Below are 9,690 nucleotides of genomic sequence, written 5' to 3' on the forward strand. Positions count from 1 at the left end.
TTCCCCCCCGCCATTTTGGGTGTGCGTCTGTGACACCCCCCACCATCGCTGTGGAAAGGCTTAACGGGGCTGTAATCCGTGGTAGGCTAGTGTGGCAGCGCTGGTGTCAGCGGCACGGGATGTCCCCTCGGGGCTTTGCCTTTCTAGCGCCCTTGCAGCTCATATCTCGGGGAGGAACCCTGGAAGAGCCTGCTGACCACGCGATTCATAACTGAATTTTTAATGCTGTCGTAAAAGTTGATAAACTGAAATTGTAATATTCTGTGACTAGTGTCCCGGAACTTCAGTTGCAGCCGGATGTTACTAATTTTTTACTTTTTTTTTTTTTTTTGCAGTGATCCTATGAATTCCAAAATGAAACAGAAACTGAATGCAGAAAAATCATCAGGATCTTTGCAGGTATAAGCTTTAAAGTCTTGAAGCTAGAATATGGGAGCAGATAAGGAATAGAAAATAGAAGATTAAATTTATCAAGAGTATCTCAAACACAGAATTTGCTTTGTTCTGAGGCTTTGCGCTCAGTTCTCTGGGAAATGGTCCCTCTGTCTGACACAAGTTTTATATCCACTGAAGGAATACAAAGGGATCTGTTGCAATGTGCTTCCACCTGGCTTATGTCCTTTTGGCTTGAGTAACCTCCTGGCAGGCAGTATGGCTTTGGAACACTCTGTCCTGCTTGGGCATATGTGCTTATGACTACTTTTTTCTTATTGCTCAGCAAGTCCTTTTTATTTTGACACTGAGCTTGCTGTCTTTCCATGTGATTATTTTTTTTTTTTAGGTGCTGGCTACCTGCCTTAGTTTGGTTACTGAATCAGTCTGGCTAAGGGATTGTAGAGTAGGTTTTGTAGTCTGCCCTTTGTAGGGATGAACTTACTAAGAGTTAAATCTGTCATGACTTGACCATGCTTTAACTGAAGTATTCATGCAGGCAGTTCTGTTTCTAAAGTCACCCTCATGAACCATAGTTGGCTTGGAATTGATGGAGATGCTTAATGGATTTAGGTTTTTAAGAGGTGACTGATAAGTTACTAAAGTTTATATCTACTCTAGTCTTGTATCAAGACTTTCTTGTTAAACCTTTTAGTGTAGGCCCTAGTCGGAATTGTACAAATACCATCTAAAATAGAGGCTACTAGCCCTCTGTAATGAGGTATAGAGCAATGGTAACAAAAATTTCTGGTATTAATGAAAATTGCCAATAAGTCTGACTTAATTCACATGGTAATCTTGTCCTATAGTGACTCTAGGGTATAAATTCCTCAGTGTGGCTTTTTGCACTTTCAGTGGGTTAACTCAAGTATTAGTCAATAATTTCTTGGCAGAGTATGCTTAACTCTAACCTTCAATAGCAGCAAGCAGTGTCTGACACACGGTGTGATTCTTGTTCCCACAGCAGTTAGTGTTTGTCCTTTAGTTCAACAGTAGGATAATTGGTGGCAGAAACTACCGTGGGAAAGGCGAACTCTTGTCATATGAAGTACAGTGTGAATCGGTAACTTTCTCACGCTGGTGTGGCATTGTATTCTGGCTATTCTTGCTTGGTTGTCTGCCATTGTTTGCTATCCCATGGTGGCAGTGTAACCAACCCAATCAGAAAGCTTTAATGCAGGAAATGGGTATTTATGCATGACAGGAAAGGTGATAAACATACTGTTTATACAAAACAATAGCCTGTCTGGATTGAAGCAAGGAAGCTTTAGGTCTATTTTAATAGATAATTGAAGCAACATATCTATTTAAATGAACACTACTTGAGGGTGTGTTCACAGGTAACAAAAACAGGTACTGCCTGAAGCGATGTGTGTGACTTTACTACATAAGCTTGCAATTGCAGTCACTTTTGTCTCTGTCCCCCAAAGTCTGATACTGCTGCTGTCAAATACAACTTTGCTAACTTCAGCTAAGGTTTACATGTGTCACTGCACTGTAACTGGCCTTGAAATCTAGTCAGAATATTTCTGCTATAAGACCTGTTCAAGTGCCTTTATGAAGGGTAAGGGTTTTCTAAGAGGTAGGGTCTGAGCATAGCTTCATGTGATTAAGATCCACCTCTGCTACAAATAACTAGATTCCCTTCTTTACACAAGCCTTAATATAGACTGAAGTATCATCTTTTTGTGTTGAAAAGATGGGTTACCTTAATGGAAGCATGAGAAATTCCTAAGTTTCAGTTTACGTAGAGAAGCGTGGCAACTGTCTGAAGCCGTATTTGTCTTTTTAGAAGTACCTCACAGACACCACATGCAGTGCTGCCCCAAGACGGACTCTTAAAATGATTCAGCCTTCAGCAACAGGTTGCCTGGTTGGCAGACGTAATGAGGTATGAATTAAAAGATAACTTGTAGATATGTAATTATTTCTACTCATCGTGAAAGGCTTTTGAGCTTTTAACTGAAAACTAATGTATTTGAAAAAAACATAATCCGCTAACTAGTGTGACACAACTTAAGCTTACTATTATTTTAGTAATAAACAATATTAAAACTAGCAATTTCTGAGTACTTTAGGATGATGTTTGAGATGTTTCTTTTGTTAAACCTATGGTTTCAAGGAAGATGTTTGTAAACTAGAACTATAATGTGAAGAAAGTGGGGCTTATAAAGACCTATCTGCAGTCATGAGTGAGCAGACTTAGAAGTCTGTATTTTTAAAACAGCTGAAATGTTGCTCTGAAGTTAAACCTGCCTGTGTTTTATGCAGAAGAAATCTTCAGTCAAAAGGAAACTCTGGAATAACAAGTTCACCTCAAAGGCTTGTAAAGCTGAGGTGTCTGTGGATAAGGAGCAGGAAAATGAGAATATGAATGATGTCATTCAAGCTGTAGATCTCATGACAAAAGGTATGTGGTAATTCCTGAAACGTTTTCTTGCACTTAAAATGCTATACTCCCATTGGAATATAACTTGAAACACATTTCCTTTGTCAGTTAGATAAGGGCTTTGTACAATTTTGTACTGTATAGTACAGTAAATACAGTATAGTTATCTAACATTTAAGAATGAGTTTATGGTAACCAGTAGCTGAGAGCCATTGTGTGCAGCAGTGTTAAGAAGTCCTGTAGTTTGTTACTTTGGCTTGGCTACGAGCTTTCAAGTAACTAATAATTAAGGTGAAATGAAAGCCTCTTTTGGCATAGTATGCTGTGTGTGCAGTTTCTCAGAACCATTAAGCCCAATATGGACAGTGACTGGGGAATAAGACTTCTGTCTTCCACAAAGTACACATTAAGACTGACATTTGCAAATGTGACCATCTTGCAAAGCCTGCTGCCATGCTTGAGGCAGCTTCTTGAAGATTCTGCCTGTATAGCCATCAATGCAGTGTAGCATGTCTGTTTTCTGTAAGCTTCTGTCTCTAGTTGTAGATATACAACTGATCTCTGGGAAAACACTATATGGAGTGTGTTCTTATTATCACAGTTCATAGAACACTTGTATACAAAATTTAGATATCTAAGGTGATCTCAAGAATTCAGTCTTAGCACAGACTAACTGTAGCTTCTTACTTCAGGAAGTCCTTCATCTCAGTATTGGAAAGAAGTGGCTGAAGAAAGGAGGAAGGCTCTTTATGAAGTGCTTCAAGAAAATGAAAAGGTAGCTAATGAAAGAAATGAACTTCTTTACCACTGGCTGTTGTCTTCCTGTTTTAACATTTTGTTATTTGAACTCAGTTGCACAAAGAAATTGAACAGAAAGATGGTGAAATTGCCTGCCTAAAAGAAGAAAACGAAGAGCTAATGTCCCTTGCTGAACATGTGCATTATATGACCAGCATAATTGAGGTACTTAAAGGAATTTTCAGTTAATGTTGTAAAATGAAAAAGTGAGAAACCAGCAAAGATACTTTTAATGAATCATGAGTTGTGTGAGCACACAAAACACAAGTCTTCATTTTAAATTGCTGTCTGACCTGTTTCCTGTGGGATTGCTCTAATCCAGAGGCATAAAGCCTGTTTTAGGGGATGTGTTTTTCCACCTTTGAACCTACAGGAGTAATGAGAAAGTACTAGGAGTGATGTTTTCTGAAGGGAAGATTCAACCTATTGTCTCTAACAGAACAGGCTTTGCATGTTAGATGGTGACAAGAAAGGGTTCATTTTCACTTTTGAGATAACAAATTCAAATGCTTAATAGGTTGTGTGAGGTTGCTGCCTAAATGAAGTGTTTTACTGGCTGTGTCCTTTGAGGAACTAAACTTGAAACAGGGACACCCAAAGTGGAGCAGTGAGAGGGAGAAGGGAGCACCTATGCTCTTTAAAGTCAAGGTTTCACTGAGGAATTGCCAGTTTTGTGGCCCAAAAAGGGCTACTGAACAAAGTCTGTAGGGTTCATAAACTTGTAAATTTCGAAACAGCTTCCTCTGAGAATTGCTTGGGGACAGCTAGTTGTGTCACTGATTCCATGACTCCTCTACCAGGAGTAGATTGTCTGTAACAGCCTCTGAAGCTGTGATAAATATATAGCATGGAACCTTGATACTAAAATTATCAGCTAGGTTGTTTTTGTAGGGATTGAGCTCTCAACTGGGATATAAAGCTGGGTACCTGGCAAGTATTTTGAGTCTCTGATTAGACTGGGGAGGTGGAAACAAAATGGAAGATTATTGCAAGCAACTTGATTAATCAAGAAGTAAACTTGATCAATTTAATTTTCAGTTAATGCAATTATTTAGATCACTCTTGAGAGACTCCACTAATTTGCTACACTTGAATTTTTTTTTTTGTATTCAGGGAGTGCTGCTTGTTGGTGATAAACCTACAGGCAGAAATTAAATAACATAAGGACTTAAAGAACTAATGTAATTGGAAACTTTCTGCAGTTCCTCAACAGTTAAGTTCACTTATTGGTTGTAAGCTGGTCACTTCTGAGGCTTTGAAGAGCCATAAGTGATACACCAAACAACCAGAAGCCTCAAAAGCAGCCTCTTACGGTCCTGTTTTTCTTCCTTAGATCAGGTTAGGTGAGGAACTTTTTTCGTCATCAAGTGCTAGGAACTGCTGGGTCTTTTAGTTCATCTAGACTTAATATAGCTTATCTCTGATTAAAAATTGTGAACTTAATCTGTTGTATAGTAATTTTTCTAAAAATAAACCTATATAGTACTATAGTAGTATTGAACTTGGGAAGCTGTTTCCCAGATTTTAGGTTGCCTAAGATGGAACCTGTCCTATGAAGAACCAAAGGAAGACTTGACAGTCAACAAAACAGATGTGGTCTGTGAGTTAGAGGTAGCAATTTGAGTTGAACTCAAGTGTCTAAAACTTTTGTGACTGAGGAATGTTTTAATTATATCAACAATCTCCAAATGAAGATAATTAGTTTGCTTAATTCAATATGCACAGTCTTATTTCACTGGCTATTATGTAGAAAAAGTATTAAGTTCACTGTCTGCTGTTTCTTTCTAGAGGCTAACTGGGCAAGCACCTGACAATTTTGAGACACTGAAGAGCCTGGCTCTAGAGGAATCCAAAGAAGAAAATGAAGAGCTTAACTGTGGAGATGATGCAGACAGCGCTTCTGAAGAAGGGCCATCACAAGTATCGTGTGGCTTAAGGGAGAGTGTATCAGATCTTGCTTCAAAGGAAGCAAATAATTTGCAACTAGAATGACAACCTTTAAATGGGGTTATGTATGTGGCTTTTAATTGCAGACTTCCTCTTGAAAGGATATACTAAAACTTCTCAGGTATAGAAACTCTTGTGGAAGCATTACAGATGTTGGTTTTTAACTGGAATTATGTAGCAGTGGGAGTATCTGGCTACTGCATAGAGAACTTACTACAGGCTGCACTTAGTTGCTTGTATAAAATGCAAATACTGTGTATTTCAAACTGTTGTGTAAATATCTTATCAGTTGATATGACATGATACGTGAAAATTGATAAATAAATCTTTGCCTTACCAAACCAGACTCTTATTTAAGTGGGAATGGCTAGTTCTAGGTTTAAGTCTACTGTGACTACTTTAGATGGAAGCTTTCAAGTTTTTTAGGGAGTGCTTGGGCAGTTTAACTCCTTAGATTTGCAGAATTCTGGAGAATAGGGTGGTTTTGGTGGATAAGGAAAGCAAAATAGAACTTGTGTGCTGTTGGTGAGGCTTCAGAAAGTCAAGAATAGGTAATAAGAGTCAAGATCTAAAGTTTAGTTAGACTTATGCTTTTCAGTGTGTTTTAAATAATTGCCTCTGTCTTTTAAGGGAGCCTTTTCCAAGATGTATAGATAAGAGCTTAAGTAGAAAGTATTAGACAGTCTCTTTTAGAAATACATTTACTGGCTTATAAAGAAAAGGTGGGGTGTTCTTGCTCCTAACAGCAGCTGTACTGAAAATTAGATGGAGACAAAACAGCCTACACTTCAGAGCTATTCTGAAAGGAAGCTCAATGTCTGTTTTCAAAGTATTGCTCTGGTATTTACCAAGAAATGAGGTACCTTTTTACTGAGATAGTAATGTTCTGAAGGGTTTACAGGGATAAAAAGCACTCTTTAAAACTTCGAGCGTGTTATCTGGCATCCATGTGTGGGGGAAAAATGCTTGCAGTTGAAAGCACTGAGATAGAAGGGGAGAGTAAGTTGACTGCAGGTTTTCTAGTCCTGAGTGAACTCAGCAGTTGTTCTGTAAGTAACAAGGTCTTCCAAGGATAGACTTTAAAAGATGGTGGCCATTGCAATATCTTGCGAAGAGCTTAAAGTTGAGTGGCTTTCAGGAGGCAGAGATAATCAGAGGGATTCTGGTTTATGGATCTATCGGGCCTTGCCAAAATGGGCGCTTCAGGGTATGCGTGAACACATTCATGGAGCATCAAATTGGCACCTTTGATTCCTTGCATACCTTATTTTCTCCCTGTGGGTGCCAGTAAGTTAATAGATGTTTCACAACTGATTTCTAGTTGTGACATTGAAGCAATGTCAGAACCATTGTAGGAAGTAATACTCCTTCTGGCTTCCATTTCACCTTGCATCTGGTAACCACAAGGTAAGGCATCATATTTTCCTGGGAACTTCGTGGAAAAAAGATTACACCTTCCAATTTGTGCTCTAGAGGGTGCTTAGACATAATCCTTTCCATAACACTGCAGAAATGGTGACAAAGGTGTGTCCTTAAACTTGCACTGATGCTATGTTTAAGAAAAAACAACTGGATGCTGGATAACTGCTCTGTAGAGTAACCTTGGCTTTCTGTTCAAAAGAAATAGATCATACTGTCAAGTGACTTAAACCTCTCCTATCTCAGATTCTAAGCAATTTTCATGTCAAAGTAGTTCTTTAACAATAGTAAATGAGGAAACACATAAAATTAACTTGTTATAATAGTCTTTATGCAGTGCAATTTAAAGTTACTCAAAGTTAACTCATTCTTCAAAGGTGTCTTTATTTTTAAGTATCAGGAATATTTTGCATTTGCAGAGACTGTAGAAGGGAAGAAGGCACTGTTGCATCATTAGCTGGCCAGGCAGACCAATCCACCTGAGGCAGCAAGTGTGATTTCTTTTCCACCATTTCACCTCCTGCTCTGTGAACTGCTGTAATACAGGTGCTGTTGTTAGAACAAAGAACTGCCAGAAAGTAACAAATCCAGAATTTGCATGCATTATCTGCATCTGGCTCTTCCTTATTTTCAAGATGGTCAAGAAGAATGCTTATTAGATTTAAATCTTGTGCTTTTCCTTGATTGGTTTTATTTAATTAACAAAGACAAGATAGTCCCTTGAGTAGCTGGATCCTTACTTCTGTTGAAATAGATTGTGTACAAAATAAATCATGCAAGTTCTTCATGTAGGCTGATGCATGTATTGCAGCATTTGGTGCACCTGTAGTAGAAGAACTTTTTAGATCAAAAAGACATGGGCTTTTACATGCACTTGCACCAGAAGTCTTCAAGGCTACTATGGTTTTATTAACTTTAATTCATTAGCAGAGGGAATAGTTTGCTGTGTAAACTCTTGAAAAAACATGCTGCAGGAGAAGACCGGGTATGAGAGCTGAATTGTGGCATAGGATTAAACATGCTGTCTCTGTCATGGATGTACTGGACCTTGATCAAATAATCTCCCTATGCCTATTATATCAGAAATATTAATGTATGAAAGTGTGAGGAGTTTTGTGATGCTGCATTAATTGCTGTTTAAAAATGTTCTAAAATGTGCGGTAGAACTATCTTAATATAAGTATAGGAACTTTGTATGCATATGTGAAAGGCTTGTCAAATGTGTAGAAATCATACAGAGATTTGTGTAATTAGTTCTCTTACAACCATCTGACCTTTTATTTTTGTTTAAGTGTATAGGGAAGCTCTCATTTACCACTGAAACATAGCTATGTAACAGCTGAAAGTCAACATCACTAAAGACAAAGAAATTTCTTGTCCAGCTAAATTACAGAGAACATTTTGTCTGGCAGAATAAAATTATCAGTTCTGGAACTTAACTGCAGAATCTGATTCTTTCCAAGAAGTCATAAATGCTTTTGTGCGCAAACTTGACCAGCATGCTGACTCCTCTTTATTTCAGAGGCTATGGCCACAGTCTCATCTCACTGAAGTATCCTAAGGCTGCTCAGCAGTGTGATGCATCTACTGTGTCCTAGCGCTTCTCCCATAAAATGTACGTGTCCTAACAGGACAGAATTTCAGATATGTAAGACTAAAGTGTGGGGAGACAGGCCATTTGCAGGTGTCACATGTTTCAAGAAGGAACAGCTGTGTGGCAACTAGCAGAGGCAAGCAAACTGTGGGGAGGGTGGATGGTTTGTGCAGGGAAGAACTTTTACTTGGTTTAGCAAAAATACTAATTTTAGTGTAAACACCCATTGTATTTAAGACAATGCGTGGAGAAGTGAATTAGACCATAACAACTACTTGGCTGGGCAACTGAAATCACTTGGTGTTTGGCACTGTATTGCTTATGTGAGGGCCTACAGCATTGTCATGTGTTGCAGCTTACGTTGCAGCCTGTGCATAAGTAACAAAGTTGGTCATCGATTTTTGCAAGGAAGCACACTGCATGTTCATTTACTTTTTCTTAAGGGCCATCTGAGCTTGTTTTCTTTTGAGAACTGGAGTTGAGTGGAAGGTTTGCAAATCTCCAGGGCCATGTGTTTCCAGTGCTCTGTTGTTCTTGAGACTGAATAGCATTGTTATCATCAACATTTTATTCAGCAGAGAATGTTTATTGTGTGTTGTTAGTTTCTCCTTCCATTCTTGTAATAACACAAAGTAGTTCAGCAAATGATAATGGTGTTCTGAGAAACTTTAATTTGCTGCTGCTTTGTCGATCTGCCAACAACCACCTGTAACGAAACACGATCGGCCATCTTCAAGGTCAAACCCTTGGGTATGACGATACCTCTGTTGTACCCTCGGGGGCACTGCAGCCATTTAAAGGGAGGTGCTGTGGATCCTACCACCAGGCTAATTCCACTGCAAATCAGGAAAGCAGCGGCCCATACTTAAGCTATGGAGTCCGCCAGTCCTATTGGCTCCTAATTTTGAATGCTTGAAGTCAGCAATAATCAGTATACAACCGACTGCAGCACAGGGTAAAGCCTATAGCAGATAGCTTTTCTGAAGGAGGAGTCTTACCGATAGCAGCGTGAAACTCTGGGCAGCCTAACTTATACTGCTGCTGTAGCTAGAGTAGTACAGAGGCACTACAGGTTTGTATCTGATGACTGAAGGCTCGCCAGTGTGACGCC

General features: G+C 39.0%; 2 protein-coding genes across 2 annotated transcripts; one reads left to right on the plus strand and one right to left on the minus strand.

The window, feature by feature from the left end:
* Positions 1-342: 342 nt before the first annotated feature.
* GMNN (geminin, DNA replication inhibitor) lies at positions 343-5,611 on the plus strand. The gene is made up of 6 exons (XM_009578230.1): positions 343-399; positions 2,225-2,323; positions 2,704-2,842; positions 3,514-3,596; positions 3,674-3,784; positions 5,408-5,611. The coding sequence occupies exons 1-6, from the start codon at positions 343-345 to the stop codon at positions 5,609-5,611; spliced, it is 693 nt and encodes a 230-aa protein (XP_009576525.1).
* Positions 5,612-7,374: 1,763 nt separating this feature from the next.
* On the minus strand, positions 7,375-7,773 carry LOC104077120 (chromosome unknown open reading frame, human C6orf229). Its single transcript, XM_009578241.1, is given in 1 exon segment — positions 7,375-7,773. A coding segment is annotated over 1 exon segment (399 nt).
* Between the last annotated feature and the right edge of the window lie 1,917 nt (positions 7,774-9,690).

Source organism: Fulmarus glacialis, unplaced genomic scaffold (assembly GCF_000690835.1).
Source record: "Fulmarus glacialis isolate BGI_N327 unplaced genomic scaffold, ASM69083v1 Scaffold10120, whole genome shotgun sequence".
In the NCBI taxonomy this organism is placed as follows: Eukaryota; Metazoa; Chordata; class Aves; order Procellariiformes; family Procellariidae; genus Fulmarus; species Fulmarus glacialis.

Bases quoted from the DNA above. Each gene is read 5' to 3' on its own strand.
- GMNN (XM_009578230.1), top strand. From the start codon at position 343: ATGAATTCCAAAATGAAACAGAAACTGAATGCAGAAAAATCATCAGGA. The intron at 2,843-3,513 runs GTATGTGGTAAT...TTCTTACTTCAG, and splicing joins TGTAGATCTCATGACAAAAG to GAAGTCCTTCATCTCAGTAT. The intron at 3,597-3,673 runs GTAGCTAATGAA...ATTTGAACTCAG, and splicing joins TGCTTCAAGAAAATGAAAAG to TTGCACAAAGAAATTGAACA.